The following is a 19,957-nucleotide window of genomic DNA, read 5'->3' on the forward strand; positions in this document are numbered from 1 at the left end:
GCCATATTATCATTTTCTAGCCCCTTGCTGCGTCTGGAATGAGGACGGGAATGCGTCGGCTTATTCTATATATTACATTCTTATGAAAACACCACGTGATACAAAGCTCGACTGAAATCTGTACTTCAAGAGCTTACATCTACTTCCTTGAAGAAATACATCTCACCGCTCATTATTTTTTGCGTATGTCTTTCGATAACAATCCCAAATAGCTATGTGCGTGTCCTTTGTTCCTCCAGTAGCTCGGGCAAGGCCGATTGCAAGTACCCTGAAGAAGACAGCGGGGGTGCGACTGGCTATCTCACTGTAATTCATTGCCAAATGTGATCGTTATGAATGTAACTTGCTTTGCTACATGACGCTGAATTTGAATATGCATGAGCCATTTATATATAAATCAGTAGGTCACTCAATAACTGTCGTGCTGACTCAGTCTAACACTTAACTATCTAAGGGGCAAGTATCACTTAAATGATTTGAACGTTCATTTCAATTACAATTTGAGGATACTAGCTTCGTTTCCAGAAAATCGTAGAGCATTATTTCGTGGCTACGTGTTCTTCCGTGGTGGTGACTAGTAGATCGGGGACATGAGTTTTGACCGACGCAGACCCTGATGCCCCATACGCGAAGAACAGTATTTAAACAATATAGGTTGACCCCGGCTAGCCATCTAGGATTACAAGAAGTAGAATCATGAAGGCCTCAAATATACGCTTCGTGGTCAATGCCTCGGAGACTTGTGTCTTCAAGACCCACGAGACAATCGATGGAGTGATTCTATTCTCACCGCACCAAGATACTTACATTGACGACATCAAGATCTCTCTTCAAGGTATGCTAGTATGTTTCACGGATAGCAGGATCCCAATTCACACAATCAACAGGCTCAGCAAGAACCGAAGTCGAAAACATGAACACACATATCCCACTTCCATACAACGAAATCCGAAGAACATTTCTTCGCATGGATATAGCTCCACTGGACTATCGATTAGACACAAGTATCCTCGTTTCTGGCAAGAAATATGAAATCCCATTCAAATTCATCGTCCCAGACCAACTACCCATTCACGCCTGTCACCATGGATGCGCCAATCCCCAAATCCACGAAGAACACCTGCGCCTCCCCCCAAGTCTCCTTTACCAAAAACGCAAGCAATTAGCCCACGACATGTCACCAGAAATGACACAAATAACTTATGACATTAACTTCACACTATGGCAGCGAGGCGGCAAAGGAGGGCGATCTAAAAAGCTCCAGGAAGTGACATATCCAGTTCAAATCCAACCCACGCGAGAGGAACATCCTCCAATTTTGATTTCAGAAAAGAACAAACACTACCAGCTTCAATCTGAAAAGGCGGTCTTAAAAGGCGTGTTGCGGCATACCCTAGGCAAACTGGTTGTGTTTTCCACCCAACCACCAGCAATCCAACTCCACGGTCCTCAGCCACCTCAAGGTGCTTCAACCACGCTTAATATCGATATGCGGTTTCATGCCACATATCCGAGCCGCGGTCCACCGTCTTTGTTAGCGGCGCAATTCCACCTGAGAGCTTTGACATTCTTTGGTCTGGAGCCTTGGGAGAGTTCCCCTGATTTGTCTGACGTTTCCACATGGGGTTCTCGTCAAGCTTTTTGGCCTGAACATGTGGCTTTGAATGCCGATCCGAACATTACTGTGGGTTGGAAGTCTCACATGGAGAATGGTCAGGCGGTATTCACTGCTTCAATTCAGGTGCCTGTTTCACTTCCGTGCCATCGATATTATCCAGTCACTTTCCACTCATGTTTCATTTCTCGTGTCTATGCGGTGAAGATGACTCTCTTCTATCGGGCACATGAAAAGGCCAGAGGAACTTCGTCTATATCTTTGTCTGTTCCGGTGGAAATTTGTGCTTGACATCGGGTTGTATGTATTTTACATCCAATTCGTTAAGACTGGTGTTGGTTGGTAACGATTTTATGATATCAAATGAGCATTCATCAATAATGATTTCCATTCCTCACAAGAACATTCTGTTGCTGCGACAGTAGACTTTTTGCTACCCACGCACGTGAAGGTTCGCTATAGATCGATCACACCCGGGCATCACCGGACTATCAAATGCTAATTAACGGCTTCGACGGCTAAATCTCCACCAGTTTGCTTATATCAGATTTTATATCAACCGTGCATTGCAAGTCAGATTAGTTCGCATTCCTAACCTTTAGTTTGGGGTTGGGGCATTCTATGATCGACATGCCATCCACGGGTGGCATTCGACACAGCCAATTGTTTTGCGTAGGGCATAGCCCGGGGAATTCCAGAGCGTACAAACAGCGGGAGCCTGCGAATCATAGCTCTATTGGGATCCCAGCCTTTAATAGCCTGCGTCGCCCGTCAGAATTCCCCTGGCATTCATTATTGTGGCCCCTCTTATCTGGACAATAAGTGCTGTCGATGCCCCTATCTAATCTTCTCTTTTGACACAATCTGTTACTTCCTCCGACATCCATTCAAGTGTCTGAGTCTGGCTTCATCATCGTCAGTTTGCTCTGAATACAGCCGCACTGGTCCTGTCTCACAACCAGGCGGCATCCCTTGACTCGTCGGTCAACCCAGCATCACACCTCTCAAATCACTCCACCAACTTGCCACAACACACTTCATACAGCATGGCGCTTGTCAGAGATCCCTGCTTCTGGAAGCGCTTCTCGACCGCAGTCCACATGGACGAAGAAGCCAAGGCTGTCGACCAAGGAACACAAACCACACCAGCTCGGTAGGTCCCCCTTCATCCCTGACTTGCATCATAACACTAGCTCACACCTTGCAGAGCCTCATGGCTATCCCGCGAGCGACGTAAACGCAAGAGATCTATCATCTGCGGGTTCGTCATCTTTTTCGCCATTGTCTTTGCCGTCGCAGCTGGTGTGATTGTCTGGTGGCTTGCCAAGAACCACTGGCTTCAGCCTGGACCTGATGAGACTCCTTGAATATCAATGACCACTCGTGTTGGTTTCATTTGCATTGATTAAGCGTTTGAGTTGGGATTCACACAAGGCGTTATGGGATTTCTGCATGGAAGGAGATATACCCGCCACTTGCTCCAGTGGCTTGCATTAAAGATACTTAGATAGTTTCAATATATATACAAAGTTATCCAATATCAACAGTACACTGACTCGATTAACGATGTTCAGTCTATAACCGTCTTCCTATCTTCTCCAAATCGCCTATCTTCTGAGCGCATGCACCTGCCGTAAATGGACTAGTAAGCGGTGTTATCACCGCGACTTCACCTCTTTATGTTCTCTTTCTCTCTTTCTCTCTTCTTCTTCAACTTCATTTAGTTCGTATTGATTGGGTTGGATCTTTGCCCTTATATCTAACTGTCTACTATTGAGCCCAGACTCACCCCAAGGCAAAAACCGGCTAACCTCGGCCTTATCGCATTCTCCACTTCCCCCGCATAAATAACCCCAACTTCTCTTTCCCTTCACACCGCAACACAACACCATGTTACCTCCATTCGATTACTTCACCTACAGGCGTCTACGGTTAGTTAAACTATGCTAAAGGAATGGCAGAGGCCATTAATTAACTTCCTACAGAGCCCAGAAACAAAAAGAGCGCGAACTTCGCTTTACAACCGGTCTTCCGCCCTACTACCATCTTCGGATTGGTGCTGCAGACAAGAAGATCATCAACCAACCTATCGAAGAGCTCGTTCATGATGTGCAGGACTCAGCTGTCTCCGCTCTGGAGGTCTTGCGCACTTACGGCAAAGTCGCCGTGAAGGCTCAGAAGGAGTCGAATTGCATTACTGAGCTGTTGCTCCCGGAGGCCGAGTCGTGGCTGGAGACTGATATTAACCTGAAGGGTCCTCTTGCTGGAATCCCTGTTTCTCTTAAGGATTCTATTCACGTCAAGGGCTTTGATGCTTCGGTTGGGTACGCCGCTATGGCTGGTAAGCCCATTCTGGAGGATGGCGCTATGGTCAAGTTGTTGAAAGATGCTGGTAAGTAGTTCAGAACGAACGTGTGAGCTGAATAAATGCTAAGCTTCTCAGGGGCTGTTCCATATGCTAAGACTGCCCTGCCAATTACTCTCCTCTCGTTTGAGTCGACCAACGGACTCTGGGGTGTATGCCGGAACCCGCATTCACCTGGCTACTCGCCCGGTGGCTCGACCGGGGGAGAGGCAGCTCTGTTGGCTCACGGTGGCCGTATCGGTATTGGATCTGATGTCGCTGGTTCTGTTCGTGTTCCGGCTGCCTGGAGTGGAATTTATTCGTTGCGCTGCAGTACCGGACGTTGGCCCAAGGGCGGCGTGAGCACTAGTATGCCCGGCCAGGAAGGCATCCCTAGTGTCTTTAGCCCTATGGCTCGCACTCTGGATGATCTCACTTATTTCACTCGTTCTATCGTTGGGATGCAGCCTTGGAAGTATGATAATACAGTGCACCCCATTGCCTGGCGCAACGAGCTCGAATCTGAAGCTAAGAACAAGCCTCTCCGTATTGGTTTGATGAGCTCTGATGGTATGTCGCATCCACGCTATGCTCAAGTTGTAATCTAATCTAACCTTTGCAGGCGTTGTTCCCCCAACACCAGCCATTAAACGTGCTATCTCTACAACCGTCGCAGCCCTCACTGAAGCAGGCCACACTGTATCAGAGATTAGCACCCCACCGACGGCAGACCCCTTCACCGGTCTGAACCTCGCCTCGCAGCTTCTAAACGCGGACGGCTGCCACCACTTTAACGCTCCATTGAAGAGCTTCGAGCCTTCAGACCCAGGCGCCATCCAACTGTCCCGCATCGCCCATCTCCCCAGCCCCCTTCGCTACCTCTACTACCTCTACGTTCGATATATCCGCCGCGATGCAGTGTCAGCAGCCTTAATCCGCAACTTCGGTCCCAAATCCTCTGCTCAGCTCTGGACTCTCACAGCCCAGCGTGAAGCCTTCCGCGCCACCTGGCATAAGTGGTGGGATGCTGAAACCCAGCAATTCGACTTCATTCTCTGCCCCGTCAACGCAACCCCCGCTCTGCCCCACAAGGCCATGCATGATGCCGTCTCCTCATGTGGTTACACTTTCCTTTGGAATCTACTCGATTACTCTGCCGGTGTTCTGCCCGTCGGTCACGTAGATGCTGTCCGCGACGCTCTCGTCACGCCCTACAAGACAGCCCTCAAGCGCCTGGGTGCCGATCACGGTATTTCCCGCGGTGCGTGGAAACATTACGACTCCGTCAAGATGGCCGGTCTGCCTACTGCAGTCCAAGTCGTTGGTCGGCGCTGGCAGGAGGAGTCGGTGCTGGGATACATGGCCGTAGTGGAGAAAGCCCTGGACGCATACCGCGACCCGCAGACTGGACTTGGTTGCAGATATACCCTGCTCGAGATTGATTGAATCGGTTATATTATGGACCGGAAATGAGTGGCAGAAAGTGGTTTCTTTCTTGTTATTTCATCCGTACAGCAGTATGCATGGATTTAGTATGTTCGTACTCCGTACATTGATACGACGTTATCTGGACTGTATACTTTACCGCTCTCCTAGACAATGCTTTATTTACTTCAACTTACGCCCACACAAAACTCCCATATTGTAGACTGTATCCTCTACCTCGCGTATTCGTCATGCAGTGTTACCCTCTTCCTCCCCCTCTTATCTCACCAACTGCAGCACGCGTGCCGCGCAATACGAACCTGAGACGACACTAATCAAAGCAATGCTGATCTATAGCCCAACACCCCCACCCCCACTGCCGACACCGCCCTGTGATTCGCTTACAAGCTGCAAGCCGGCGCAGATGCAAATGCTCTGCATTTGGCAATGCTGCAGTGTTTTCTCGATTTGATTGTTGGTTTGTTGATTCGTTCTTTTTTGATTGGGCCAGATTTTCTCTTGTGGCCTCTCTGTCGGCTTTTGCAGGGTTAACGAGGGCCCTGTGCTAATCTTTTCTTACCGGGTATCGTCGCTTATACGTTTTATTTATCTGATTATAGTGTGAATGCCATTGTTTCTGGTGCATCTCCTCGGTTGTCTATCCGTACTGTACTTTGGTATGGTTTGCTTATTGGTTGGGGATTACTATGTATTGACTGACTATCTTGGGTTGAGACTATAACCTGCATGGTGATTCCGTACTTTATTGCCACGTCTGCATGGTCATTACTGTTTCAGGTTTCGACTAATGCTATATTGATGCGACTGCAACTGTGAACAATCTACAGACTAGGCTATTTCGGAATTGCTTCCTAGACCAGCAAATGGGTTTACTGTCCTGAGTGGATTGCTAAATTGGGAATTCGGAGTCCGAAGTTCATAATCCTAGCGCCGGAAGTGGGCTCGCAGTGACTAGTTTAGCGTCTTATTTTGGTCGGCTCTAATTTGCCGATCTACCCGTGCCCTGCGGCGTATAGTATGGCCTGATGCTTTCCAGTTCTATTAACTGCCGTATGTGAACCTTGTCATAGGTCCTAGCGCACGGAAATGAGGCGTTAGTGGGTACTAGTAGGGGTGAGCGCACTAGTGGCTAACATGAAAGAAAACCTTCCAGACCGGAGAAATGTACGAGACTAAGAATAAAATTAGTCCATACCGAAGAGGTAAAGTATACGTTATAACGTTATAGTCGAAGTGACCAAAAAGGGAGTGAATCTGGTCACGGGAGCCCCGCTGTAGATCCACGGGCTCTTCTGACACTCCCCACTCTCCACCTTCTTCACGATGCTACACCATGGCCTCGAGAAAGAAACAGCCGAAAAGGGATGGCATCCATTTCGTCAACGCCAGGCCAGCTTCCGAGGCTGAGAAACTGATCGCTCAGCGTCTGGTACGCGCCCACGTCGGCCGCTGGATCTCCGACCAAACAAAAGACCGCTTTGAAGCTGCTGTGCGCCGTCCAGTCCGCGACTCTTTTTCCCCCTTATCTGCCAATGACCCTGGTGTCGGTCCGTCCTCGTACGCCCTCTCAAGGCACGCTGGCAATCGCAACCCCCCTTTTTCCTTCGCACGGCCTCCATCCCCGTTTCCACCGTCACATAATAGCGATAGCAGTGACAGCTCCAGTGGGGAAGGCACTGTGAGTGTGATTTCCACAGAGAAGCTTGGGGTTGTGCGACGGCGCAAGCGGTCTTCTGTTGCTCGTGAGATCTCCGGTGTCTTTGATCCTTTTCATACATATCCCTCGCCCGCGCACTTCGATCCTGAAGTAGTCGATTTGTCGGAACGGTATATTACAACAGTCATCTGGCCGGGTCTTGCACCGCGGCCGAATCATATCAAAGCGGCTGGTGAATCATGGTTTCCCTTGTCTATGGCCGACCCCGCATTGTTCAGCGCCTTCATGTTCGGATCGCTATGTCATCTGCGCGTGCAATGGCAGAACAATTGGGTGCCGGGGACGGTATTCGGCCCGAAGCAGCAGCAGTTATTGCAGCAGTGTGAAATGGAATCCATCAAGTTGATTAATCAGGCTGTGCGGGACCCCACTCGTGCAGTAAGTGACGCTGTTATATTGAGCGTTATCTGTATGGCGCATCATCAAGCCGAGGAGAAGTCGGTTTATCGACATGAGAAGACGGCTTTTATCCCACCGTTTCCTCGATTACAATGGATTGATGTGTATGGGTGTTTACCACCCAACATGATCCATATTCAAGGCTTAATACAGCTAGTCAAGATGCGCGGCGGCCTACGGAATCTTACAACAACTGGTCTGGCCGCGACAGTTTGCTTGTATGACCTGACCTGCGCTATTGCTACCAATTTTGGACTACCACTAACCTTCTCAGTTCCGCTATTCTCACCTGCAGTTCTCTCTGTGTAAACCCAGGCTCTGAATTCTGGCCTCTAGATGAAAACCGCATCGGTATGAGCGTCCATGAAGTCCTCGGCTTCACACCATCAGACACACAGCATGGCTTCGCCCGTCTACAAGGAATAGGCGCAACCTACGAAATGGCAGATGCCTTCCAGGCAGTCCAAACATATATCGCTATTATCAAAGCCAGTCCAACTTCCACGCCAGACGTCTCCCTCCTTGCCGATCGCCGTAATATAACACAACACACCCTTATCTCTCTTAAGCCTGCTTCGGAGTTGCAGTCTTTCTTCTCGCATCCAAACCATGCGTCTACATACGAAGCGTGTCGTCTCGCTGCGCTCGTCTTTGGCGTAGGCGTCATCTTCCCCATCCCTGCTCAGAATTCGCCCCTTCATACCCTAGCTCGCAGTATCCAGTCTGTCCTCCTTGAGGCATCCTCTTCTGCATTGTGGTCTTCGCCTTTGACCCGCTTTGCGCTTATTTGGGTATTGACTTTGGCCGGTATTGCGGCTCACGGCGCGCCCGAGCGTGCTTGGTTTGTTTCTGCTTTGGCCGATATCACTCGTCGCACTGGCTTGTCTTCTTGGGGAAGTCTTAAGTCGGTCCTTGGCTCTATGCTTTGGTATGATGCTGCTTGTGATCTGGCTGCTGAGGCTCTCTTGCTTGAGGGACAGCGTACGTATCAGCAGCAACATCAACATCAGCGTACAGATAAGATTGTATGATACTGCGCTGGAATCTCTCGGAATTCCTGCTTATCAGAGCAGTCGCTTGCAATGCTGTATCTGCTTCGAATCTTCCTATTGAATCACGCACGCATACAGACATAAATCCAATTGCACTCCCACCGTTGCCCTTCCATCGAGATATGAAACAGGGCCACACGGCTGCACACATTTCACATACCCTTACTCCCCCTTACTGAACCATGCGAATATATTCATGATACCCGTACAGTGACAGAACAGTCTTGTACAAATGTGCTAATTACACTTGACACGTTAACATTTTTTCTTTTCTGTCTCCAACTCCATCTCTTCATACTTTCTTTCTCCTTCTCCTTGGATGACACACGACGGATTAATCAATAATAAATCCCAATCCATTTGACGAGCGGCTTTGCCGGATATTTTGCATTCCATCGTTTATATCTACTAACTTTCACTCTACATACTTTGCTTGAGGTTGACATTAGAGATATAATATTCAAGATCCTCATACCACACTTTATTCCTATGTCATGCAACGTTAAATAAGAATTAAGTACCTCGATACCCGAGCTAAGCGCCCTCCTCTCAGAATCCAGACTAAATCCAGAAACAAACGCCAGTCCCCACGGGGTAAGACATAAGCCGAGACACGATCGTCATTCCTACTGCAGGATCGCGACGACCCGCACCGGGTTAAGACATTTCATTTTATTCTCGGGGGTATTTCGGCGGAAATGCAGCCGAGGCGTAGGGCTGAGACATAGCTTATGCTCATAAAATCAAGTGGATGGGATATATATATACAATAGAGTAGACTCGACGAAGGTCGCGTAAGCTGAGATAACTTATACATTGGTATTCTACAGTCCCATGGACGTTACGTGTCCATGGCCAGATCTAGATGTCGACTGATATAAAGCACAGTGCGTTGACTGTGCTTTTTTTTATATCGGGCGCCAGAATTCAACGGCCTTTTCTCGTACGTGGGCTAACGGCCAGCCATTTTCCCTCTCTATGCGTTGGAGAAGGTCGAAGATTAGATTTTGGGCGAGGGGGTCGTCGATCCATGAACCGCCTATGTCGTGGACTTTTGTTAGTCATGGACTTATGGATATTGGAGGTGGGTGAGGGATTACTTACAGCCACGCAGGACGTGGGAGGCTGTGATTCGTAGGGGAGGATCATCGTCGGCGGAAAGGGCGATTCCGAAAATGAAGTAGAGGTTTTCTATGAGGTCATGCTGATGTTTGTTAGTGGTGTTCTCGCTATGCGGTAGAAAATGTTGAAGAAAGTTAAGACATACCTTTAATTTGACGGGTTGTTCCAGATGTCTCATTTTGGGACTCCAGGTCTCCAGTTCACGAATGAACATTAATGCCTTGGCAAGGCAGACATGCTGTATAGCAGTTGCTGTAATAGGAGAGCCATCAGCACAAACTCGCAACCTCACAAATCCACATCCAACACGAAGAGGAGAGCATACCATGCCAAGAACTGGTAAACCACGCCACAGGAAACGGCTTCCCCCTAGCACGATCCGGCGGCGTAACATGCAAAGGCGCGAAAGACTCCGGCCTGCTAAGTTCCCACTCGAGAATTCTCTGCCGAAGCGCCTGTTCCCCCACGGAGCCAAGTCGGCCCCCGTAGTTTCGGCCCGAGACATTCCAGCAGAAATCCACCGTCTCGGCCAACAACCAGATCGCGCGGTTGGTCCAATCGCCGTCGCTCAGGACGGGCTTGGTGACCCACCATCGGCGGAGAACATCGTCGAACGGGGCGAAGGTTAGCCGGAGGCATTTTTGGTACGTAAGTGCAAATTGGATGTCTTGGATCACGAAGAGCCAGAAGGAGGCTGTCGCTAGGCCGCCAGATATGGCGCAGTCGACGTGTGAGCTTATGTAGACGGAGCCGGCTAGGAGGTGGCGTTGATAGTCGTTTGATGGGTTGCAGGCTTTGTTGGGGGTCAGTTCATTAGTTGATCTGGGGTTGCATATCGGCTGACGTACAGGAGACTTGTTCGAAGAATCGGAGCATTACTGTTGATGAAATGAGAATGTCGATGCCAATCTCGAATTCCTGTTTGTCGAGGACTGGGAGCATGATGGAGATGCAGCGTTCATGATACATGTCTTCGAGGTCCGTTGGGAAATTGCTTGTTGTTCGGGATAGGTGGCAGGCTGATACTGCAAGACATGCATATAGAAGTAGAGGAGATGTGGTCGCTCGTTCGACTACATCGGTTGAAAAGTGTCGACGAGGGTCGCATGCGTCAAGCTGCGATGTTAGTACAACGTGAGACTCCATCTGGGGGGAACTTACCCATGGTGCGAGGTGCTTTTGGAAATGGCGCAAAAGATACGCCTCGTTGATATCAGTCAGTTTGGGGCGGTTGACAGGTGTCGGAGTCGATGAATGCGAGGTTGCGGAGTTGGACCGCGAGCCAAGTCGTGAGTAAGGAATAACCAGGTTTGGGGTTGCCATAGATGAATCCATCGCTGATGAAGGCGTTGAACGAGCTTCAGATGGTGATCGTGATGCTGATAGTTGCCTTGCTACAGGTATAACATAGTATTCAGCCGCGGTCTGATCTGTTTCATCCTTGAAGTCGACTGGAAGGTCAGTATAACGTATACCAGTATGAAGAAGAGAAAGACATACACTCCGAGCAAGTCTCAACCCATATCTGATCCTCCGGAAAGGCAAGGTCACTCTCGCCATATCTTGGGGGTCCTTTTCCTCTTAACGAAGGATTTTGACCATGTCGAAATGACACTTCTTCCGACTTGCCGGGAGCCGGCACACATTCGCGGCCAGATCGTTGGCAGCGGAGACATTTCAAACCGGATTTATCACCTTTTCAAGTTAGATGATGAACGAGAAAAGAAGAAGGAAAAGATTGACCTACATTTCAGATGGCGCAGACGACATGTGAGGCTGGAAAACGTTAGCGATCCATCAGCTCATCGACGAGAATACTAACCATCCCCTCATTACGCCAGAGTCCAACGGGGAAGGCTTCCAGAATCAATAGAGAGGCCCGAGGGCATCTAGATAAATATGACCGAGAGGTGGGGGGTTGGTAGATCATTTGCGTATGTATGTTGGGGTATTGTCCAGCCAGCTACGTTTTGTTGGAGATTAGCTCAAGGAGCGGAGCCCAGATTGAAAATATACTGAAACTCGAATTGGTTGAGCTGGAAAGGAATCTCTAGATGATACCCCGAACAGGAAAACGTTCAGTGCAACACTCCCCCCACACCAATGTCTGGGCAAACGCCTGCTGAATCTGGTTGGACCAAGTCCCCCACAGCACAAACTTTGTGCCTCTCCGATCGTGAAACGATCCTTGCCCGAATGAGAAGGATCTCGGATGTGGTGAGTCGGCTTGTGTCGGGAAGTCGGCATGAGAAGAGTAAGAATTAGCGAGTCGCCTTGGCCAAGTGAGTACGCTGCAGAAGTCTCATGGTCGAGACCACTTTTTTCTGTTGAAGGGACTGAAATGACAGATGGGGTCAGGAGAGACAAGAGGCAGCCTCAACAGCCAATGGCACCGAGACGGGATGCATCCCGCAGGATTGGTATACAATCCGAGCTCAGGGCCAGAACCTAAACGGGCGCAACAAGCTTCAGCGGGTTGATATTAGCCTCCCATGTCTAGATTTCTCTCCTTTTCATTTGCCTGAAATCTTCACCGATTCTCTGGTTGAGACCCGGCGCCGAGAAATTTGCTGCTCGTGCGTTACCAGGACCACATGGACCACATGGGAAGCAGAAGAAATTTGTCAGGATTGGACCGGACACGCCGGGATCGACTCGACAAATCCCGCAAGTTCCCCTGGTGGGTCTTGGAAGGCAGGGAAGACCGGCACTGTGAGCAGTTAATTTCACTTGAGCCGTGGATAGTATACTCCGGACCCGTCAAACCCTGTCGATCTTGGGGGAGGGTTGTCTCCGAGGCATTTGAAGCCGAAGATATGATTCGATTGTATTTGATGCTGCAGCAAACCTAAAATAGAGGGCCAGGAGAGTAATATGTGGGTAAGAGCATTATCGAGCTGCCTGATTGAGACAGCTCCGAGAGTGAATCCCGGAGAATGATGAATATACAAATATGGCACACTGGACCGTCGACAGTTGACCGTTGACCGTTTGGAAAGTTGACGATGGTCCAAAGTGTCAGGTGACTGCTGCCTCAGAATCCAGGCTGCCAGACAGGGATGATAGTCACGAGATAGTCACGAGATAACATACATTTGTCATTCTATCGAGTGTTATCAACACAGCTTCCAAGCAGCTAACGCAGCTAAAGCAGCTAAAAACTAGCAGCAATTAGTGTTGAATATATTTCGTTTCTGAATCCCCTCATTTTCCCTTCCCCCTTTACCCCCCATGTACCATGTCCCTCCCCCGTATCTCCTTCCTTGAAGGATGGGAGCGCAACCCCGCCTATCCCTCCGACGATGAAGACTACCAGGATCTGCCCGAGGGGTCTGTGTCGTCCTCCTTCCCCTCCACCTATAGCAGACTGAACTTCAATCCGTATGCGGGTCCGGGCTGGAACGAGAGACCAGAAGATCACGACGATCGATCCACCTTCTTGGGTTTGTCGCCGACAACTACGCGCGAGGGACGTGCTTCGCCCGCGCCGGTGTCTGCCCCCGAAGTACCAGAGCCACATGAGCCCGTACACGTAGAGGTGCAAGCGCATAAGGAACCATGGGCGGATACCACGGGTGCTTATGAAGTGAGCGCAGCGAGGAGAATTGGTATGTTGTGATTTGCCCCGTGGGGTATACTCTATCCCGTGAACTGAGAACCTGATGCTAATTGGTGCTGAGAATAGCTCAGGTCTGTACCGCGGTTGTATACTGTTTCTTGGCAGCCGGTGTTGTGTTCGGATTTGCAGCTATCAAGCCGGTTCTCATTCGCGAGAATGTATACCGCAACCTTTGTACAGAGGCGGAGCTTGAAGAAGGGGTGGATGTATGCGATAGACAGGAAATCAGGTAAGTAGTGCTCTTCCAGGCGGCCTCCTCTTCTAACTTGGACAGGTTGAACCTGATGTTCACCATCGCGGCGGTTGTGACCAATGTCTCGGCCCTGCCTGTAGGAACCATCCTAGACGCATATGGTCCACGCGTGAGTGGAATTATCGGCAGTGTTTGTCTTGCCGTTGGAGCACTGCTCTTTGGAACAGCACACAAATTGCCATTCGATGGATACATCCCTGGATATCTATTCCTTGCCTTGGGTGGACCATTCGTGTTCATCACATCATTCCATCTATCAAATACGTTCCCAGCACGATCAGGTCTCATTCTGTCCATGCTGACAGGCGCATTCGATGCCTCGAGTGCCCTATTCCTGATCTTCCGCCTTCTAAACGAACACACCGACGGCCTCGTATCAATCACCAATTTCTTCGCCGTCTACCTCATCGTCCCGGTGTTCATCATCATAGCGCAAATCTTCATCATGCCAGCAAACTCCTACAAGACAGCAGGCCAGCTAGTCCAACATGCCGAAGAACAAGTCGTAGACGAAACAAACGACCACATAGACGATAACATTACCGACCAAGACGAACGCGAACGTCTCCGCAAAGATAGACGCCTCCGCCGCCAAACAATCGTCAACCAAATCCAAAGCCTCCTAGACGACGGCACTGCATCCATCGTCTCAGCCACAACAATCGACGACACAGTCTTCCACATCGACCCCCACCGCTCCCAACCCTCGAAACCATCTCCCCCACTCCAACCCAACCCCCAACACCAGCCTTCCCAAGGCGGCGTCTGGGGCGTCCTCCACGGCCGCAGTGCCCTAAACCAACTCCGCACGCCATGGTTCGCCCTGATCACAGCATTCACCGTCCTAATGATGCTGAGAATCAACTACTTCGTCGCAACCCTCCGCAGCCAATACAGCTTCCTCCTCACGCCCCACACTGCCAAATCAATCAACACCTTCTTCGACATCGCCCTTCCAATCGGCGGTCTCCTCTCCGTGCCGTTTATCGGAACTTTCCTCGATACCTTCCAAACCCGAACAGTCCTCTTCATCCTAGTTTCCACGGCCACTGCTATTGGAATCTTAGGCTGTATTCCAGATAGTTTGCCAGCTGCTTATGGGAATATCATTCTCTTCGTGCTGTACAGACCGTTCTATTATACTGCTGTCTCGGACTACGCGGCCAAGGTCTTTGGCTTTCAGACTTTCGGTAAGGTATACGGTCTTGTGATCTGTTTGGCTGGTGTGGGCAATTTCGCGCAGGCCGGTTTGGATGGGCTTACGCTTATTGTTTTCGGGGGAGATCCTATCCCGGTTAATGTTGTGCTTACGCTTCTTGTTGCCCTTGTTGGTGGGGGGCTTGTTGGCTTTGTTTGGGTCATGACGAATGTCTTGGAGAGGGAGAGGGTTGATGCTGCGCAGAGTGGACACGGGGAGAGAGCCCCTTTGCTGCGTGAGACTGAAGGAAGGAATTATGGTGTTTAAGCTTGAATTGACCTTGATATCCTTGTTTATATGTTCCGCCAGTATATGTTTTCGAGTTCGACTATGACCAATTCACAATGAGATATGATTTTTAAGTTACGTTATGAGGAAAGCAGTGAGTACAGATTCAATATCCTATATGCATGAATGAAATCCAATCCGAATAACCAAACGAAGCTCTGGACTTGCATGGGTATAAAGTAAACAGCAGATAAAAACCTCCCAAAAGATTAAAATTAGAAAAATCCAAAATTCCCATCAAAGGACAACGGGAACGTGAACAGCCCCTCATCCATCATGTTATTCAATGTGAAGAACGGATCTCCAAATCCAGCATCAACGCCAACCTCTGCCATTCCCATCGGCGGTGCCAGTTGCATTCCGGCCACTGACATATCGGGATATCCCTGCGTCACGGTTGTCTGGATATCGGGGTATGATTGCGGTTGTTCTGCTTGAGAATAGGGCTGATAGTAGGGTCTTGACATGAGACTTGGATCTGTAGCCGAGAGTGTGACTTGGGGTTGGTAGGATGGCCAGGTTGATGGCGGTGTTGTTCTCTTTGCCTGAAGAGAAGGGTCGGGGTAGCTGTTGGAAGAGGGGGTTTGCATTCTTTCTGGGCTTTGGTCGGTTGGGTATACTTGACGTTGGGAGTTTTCAGTTGAGGGTCTGTTGGCTGGGTCGCCCATCGCTACTTCGCTTAGGAAATGGAGGGGTGTCATGCCTGGCGCCATCTGCTGTCGTGGCTGTGAGGGTTGATGTGCCGCCGAGAAAAGTTCTTTCAATTCTCGGCCGTGGTCTCCTTGGTCTCGTTTTTTGACGAACCAATTGCGGAGGAGGACTAGGATGTTTCCAAATTTCGCTAGGACGCGGCCGCCGTCACGCGCTGCGCCGGCACGATATTGTGCTATCACTTTGTCGAGGTAGTAGTCCACTTTGAGACTCTGCACATCGAGAATCTGGCCCAAGCGGCTGTCTGGCGACATGTAGAGAGAAAATATCTTGATCAAGCCGACCACTGGGTATGATGTCCGAGCTATCGATGATGTAGGCAGAGAAACGAGCCGATCGATATCAATCGAGGTGATGATGTCGAGACTCTGGTGGATAGAGCGAATGGTGGAGGTCAGAGCATCGATGACTGCAGCGACAGATGTGCTTGGCAAGTCCTGCGGAGAATTGTTTACGGTGTTATAGTCTAAACTCATGACCGACTCGTGTATGAAGATACTCAAAACACTCTCAGTATGAGCCATTGGACCTGGAATAATGTTAGCAGAATCCGGCACTGTCGAAATTATACTCACCAGTATAGACCTCGCGTGGGATCTCAGCTCTCCAGCGTGATAAGCGGTTCTCAAAGGCCTTGATCTCATGCCAGGCCCTGCTATCTGCAAATGTGACAATAGAGCCAACATCATCTGAGGAAAAGTGTACACCAGCATCTTCCATGATATTTCCCAGTCTTGCCCACCACTTCAAAGTCCGATCTGAAGGTAGAGCATCTGGATGATTATCTAAAATCTCAAGACATTCATCCATATATGGCTGCCAAGTGACGAGATGCACTCGCCTCAAAGCTGCGGCCATTCTGTAGGAGTCAGCATTACACCGACACATTGATTCTAAAGATACTCACTGGACAGATAGATAATAGCACCCTACCCACGTCCTCCTCGCCTCTGGCCCTTCAGGATCGAATGCTGGACCCGAAGGCTTTTTGATGATCAAATCACGAATCATGTTGAACCCCTTCTTATTCACCGACAACCGACGGTTCATACCAAGTTCCATTGCCATCGCCACAGCCATCTGCGTCGTCGTATAAAATTTGATCTCATCAAAATTGTCCGGTGGAATGTACCAAATAGTGCCAACCAAGATGGCTTGAAGCAATTCCAAAGTCTTGTGTCCCTTGACAACAACCTCCTCAGCAATCGAACGGTAGTGTTCGTTGAGGAGCGTCATTTGCGCCTCAGGATTAAAAGTCCCAACAGCAATAGCCATAATAGCAAGAAACAGAAACGGCTTCGTCCGTCTCACTTCAGCCATACCCGTCCCCGGAGTAAACATCACGAAAGGAAACTCCGGTGCCATCTGATGGACATACCTCTCAAAGGCAGAAGTAGCAGTCTTCAAATCAATCACCCCGCGATCAATCATGTCCACAAACTCCCCCACAGTCTCCTGCTTCGCCGCATCAACAGGTCGCCGCCACTGCTTCGCAGTCGGCTGACTGGGAATCTGCTCAGCAGATGGACTCCCAGGTCTGGAGTACCGCGGCCCAAGAAGCCCACCTCCAGCGGGTTCCTTCGTCTCACCACTATGGCCCCTCTTCTTTCCCGCCAAGGTCGTCGACTCCCCAGACCCAGAAAGCCACCGTCGACTGGTAGCAGGGTGATCATCCAAAGACGGCGAGCGCTGCGTCGTCGCCCCAGCCCCAGACCCGGCAAACAACGACCCAGTCGCATGCGACGTCTGCAACGTCGCGGTCAAAGCATCGATCTTCCTCTCTAACTCCGCAACCCGACTGTCTGTTTTCTTCTGGCGCTTGCGCGTCGGCGCAGTGACGATACATGTCCGCCGCGCTTTCGCGCACCGCTTACATGATCCATCTGGGTGGTCTGGGTCTGGGTCACAGCGGACCTTGAGCTGGCGACAAGGTTCGCAGGCGCGAGCGCGTTTCGCATCGCCCAGCCCGTCGTTTGGGTCCGGCGATTGGGTGGCTGGTGTGTGTTCGGCGCCTAAGCTGTGGCTGTGGCTGAAGGATGCTGGGCCTGATGGGTCCTGGTGTGGGTTTTGGTTTGGAATGGCGTGTATGTGCGACGGTGGCTCTGGGTAGTCCGGGGCTACGGCTGTTGATATGTAGCCTCGTTGGGGGGCTCCGTCGCGGGCGCGCTGTAATTGCGGGTCGATATCCATTTGGGATGGATGTGGGATTTGGCTGGTTCAATTGCGTCTCTATATCCATTTTTTGTGTTAGCCTGCGGGGTTTCTGGTGTTTTTCGCTGCCATTTAGTGGTTGTATACCACGCTTGCAGGGTGCACTCGATCCACGCGGAGGACGGTAGTCGCAAGCACCGAACACCGATATCGAGGATCAACGGTCCCAAAGAATTGTGGGGGGTCCGGGGTCAGACTAAACAAATAAATGGCACGTACCTTCCTCTCAAACCGCCTTGGTACCCCCAGGGCTGACTGTCACTCGATTCAACTAAAGTGAAGGAGGTTCTGTCGAGGTCGTCCGATGATTTCACCGGAGGGACACGTGACTGGTATCAACCAGACAAAGAACTACACAGACTGAATTACGCGACGGCTTACTTTACACTTGATTTCGATTTTGGTTCAATTCAGATCAACGCTCAAAGGGATATCAGAAACACATGTCCCAAGCGCCACAACGCACACAGAAGAAGCACGAAAGCAGGAAACTAATCGGACGAGGAAATATCTCAAATATTACTAAGAATCCCGATCCAAGCGTATCTAGGATAATTTGTGCACAGGACATTCTTCCTTCCTATCGAACCAGTCCACGATGCAGTGACTGTGGAACTTGCATAGGCACTCGAGGCGGGCCAGGGTCTGCCCAACCTCATAATCCTCCATACAGATCGTGCACTCGGCCGGTTGACCATCTCCACCAAGACAGTCCTTCTCCGTAGCCACAAATTTCAGCATGCGGGCTTCGGGAGGCGGAGGGGGCAAAGGAGGACCCTGCTCGGGCGAATCTCGGTTTGCTGCAGCTGGTCGCAGGTAACCTTCGATGCAGTCCCGGGTATGGGCCTGACGGGCCTCCATGGGGTGCTCCGGGCTGAGAGAAGGGAATTGGCGTCGACATACCGGGCAGAAATCGGCCTCGTCAAAGGCTGGACGACGAGGCAGAGCGGCATCACGGTTGGAAAATGAGCGGTACTGTCGGGTTCCGGGGATGAAGGGCTGTCGGCTTTGGGTCAATTGTTCCAGATACTGTGGTCGATCACTGGAGCCCACAGTGCGACGTTCCTGGCGAGGGTCGTGAATTTGATGATCACGCTGCATCGGGTTAGTAACTGATCAATACAGAGCAAGACTAGAACTGACCGATAGATTTTGAAATGCGGCAGGCATAGTAGAGGAAAGAGAGTGGGTGGAACGATGGCCTGATCCTCGGACATTGCCGAAGCCCAGAGGATTTGGATTAGGATCTGGCACACAGGGATTGCAGAGGCGTACTTCCTCGCCTCCCCCAAGCGCGGGGTTGATGGTCGATGATGGTGTGGCAGGCTCATCATCGGTAAGATCAACTACTGGAGGTTGGGACGGAACTGGCGAAGATTCAAGAGGGTCGGAATCAGGAGGACGGACAATGAATTGCCTAGGGATAGTGATCCGATGAGGGGAGCAAGAAGCGCATACAACTCTTCCACATTTTCGACAATGATGCTTTCTGTACCAAAAGCTGAACACGGTCCCGCAGATCGGACACTCGGTTACATCCGAATCAGCCTGCCAGGTTGGGAGTGACAAGTCGATGAAAGCCTGGTTCTGGTCCGAACTAGACATGGCTTGCCTTGGCCAATTTTGTGGTTCGCGTCGATAACGCCTGGGTGGTTGCTGTGAAGCAAAGGAACGAGGCGTTTCAGGGGGGGAAGAGGAAAGATCAATAGCTGTGGCATATGAAGAGCCAGCCGAGGCAGAAATCGAACTCCGTGTTCGAGACGAAGGTATCACCATCGAGACAGATCGATGCGGCAAAGCAGTGCGGGAGCTTCCCCCGTTATCTCGGGCTGGTCCAGCCAACCCTCCGTGTGACCACGGCCTGGTGTCCTCACCAGTACTTGTCAGCCGCCTTTTCCGGTCTGATCCAGTGTTGGTCGAGAACGTTCGTTGCCTAGAGCTCCCTTCGAATCCACTATAGCTGGCAGGCCCATGCTCCTCTG

General features: G+C 50.4%; 7 protein-coding genes across 7 annotated transcripts; 4 read left to right on the forward strand and 3 right to left on the reverse strand.

The window, feature by feature from the left end:
• Positions 1-2,661: 2,661 nt before the first annotated feature.
• On the forward strand, positions 2,662-2,982 carry N7511_007383 (uncharacterized protein; the record flags this gene model as incomplete). The annotated part of the gene is made up of 2 exons (XM_057129760.1): positions 2,662-2,768; positions 2,823-2,982. 2 exons carry the CDS (start codon positions 2,662-2,664, stop codon positions 2,980-2,982), a joined length of 267 nt encoding a protein of 88 aa, XP_056982828.1.
• A 523-nt stretch (positions 2,983-3,505) lies between these two features.
• N7511_007384 (putative acetamidase) lies at positions 3,506-5,405 on the forward strand (the record flags this gene model as incomplete). Its single annotated transcript, XM_057129761.1, has 4 exons — positions 3,506-3,546; positions 3,601-4,007; positions 4,059-4,529; positions 4,582-5,405. 4 exons carry the CDS (start codon positions 3,506-3,508, stop codon positions 5,403-5,405), a joined length of 1,743 nt encoding a protein of 580 aa, XP_056982829.1.
• Positions 5,406-6,738: 1,333 nt separating this feature from the next.
• On the forward strand, positions 6,739-8,552 carry N7511_007385 (uncharacterized protein; the record flags this gene model as incomplete). Its single annotated transcript, XM_057129762.1, has 2 exons — positions 6,739-7,739; positions 7,796-8,552. The coding sequence occupies 2 exons, from the start codon at positions 6,739-6,741 to the stop codon at positions 8,550-8,552; spliced, it is 1,758 nt and encodes a 585-aa protein (XP_056982830.1).
• Positions 8,553-9,481: 929 nt separating this feature from the next.
• N7511_007386 (Zn(II)2Cys6 transcription factor domain-containing protein) lies at positions 9,482-11,528 on the reverse strand (the record flags this gene model as incomplete). Its single annotated transcript, XM_057129763.1, has 9 exons — positions 9,482-9,624; positions 9,678-9,777; positions 9,841-9,947; positions 10,021-10,488; positions 10,544-10,811; positions 10,857-11,146; positions 11,196-11,390; positions 11,443-11,471; positions 11,518-11,528. 9 exons carry the CDS (start codon positions 11,526-11,528, stop codon positions 9,482-9,484), a joined length of 1,611 nt encoding a protein of 536 aa, XP_056982831.1.
• A 1,405-nt stretch (positions 11,529-12,933) lies between these two features.
• On the forward strand, positions 12,934-15,032 carry N7511_007387 (putative MFS transporter Fmp42; the record flags this gene model as incomplete). Its single annotated transcript, XM_057129764.1, has 3 exons — positions 12,934-13,303; positions 13,381-13,543; positions 13,589-15,032. 3 exons carry the CDS (start codon positions 12,934-12,936, stop codon positions 15,030-15,032), a joined length of 1,977 nt encoding a protein of 658 aa, XP_056982832.1.
• Positions 15,033-15,268: 236 nt separating this feature from the next.
• N7511_007388 (putative C6 transcription factor (War1)) lies at positions 15,269-17,954 on the reverse strand (the record flags this gene model as incomplete). Its single annotated transcript, XM_057129765.1, has 3 exons — positions 15,269-16,293; positions 16,340-16,623; positions 16,672-17,954. 3 exons carry the CDS (start codon positions 17,952-17,954, stop codon positions 15,269-15,271), a joined length of 2,592 nt encoding a protein of 863 aa, XP_056982833.1.
• Positions 17,955-18,521: 567 nt separating this feature from the next.
• N7511_007389 (phosphatidylinositol-3-phosphate-binding ubiquitin-protein ligase) lies at positions 18,522-19,580 on the reverse strand (the record flags this gene model as incomplete). Its single annotated transcript, XM_057129766.1, has 2 exons — positions 18,522-19,070; positions 19,119-19,580. The coding sequence occupies 2 exons, from the start codon at positions 19,578-19,580 to the stop codon at positions 18,522-18,524; spliced, it is 1,011 nt and encodes a 336-aa protein (XP_056982834.1).
• Positions 19,581-19,957: the final 377 nt, after the last annotated feature.

The sequence above is a fragment of the Penicillium nucicola genome (assembly GCF_028828085.1).
Source record: "Penicillium nucicola strain IBT 29836 chromosome Unknown utg000007l, whole genome shotgun sequence".
In the NCBI taxonomy this organism is placed as follows: domain Eukaryota; kingdom Fungi; phylum Ascomycota; class Eurotiomycetes; order Eurotiales; family Aspergillaceae; genus Penicillium; species Penicillium nucicola.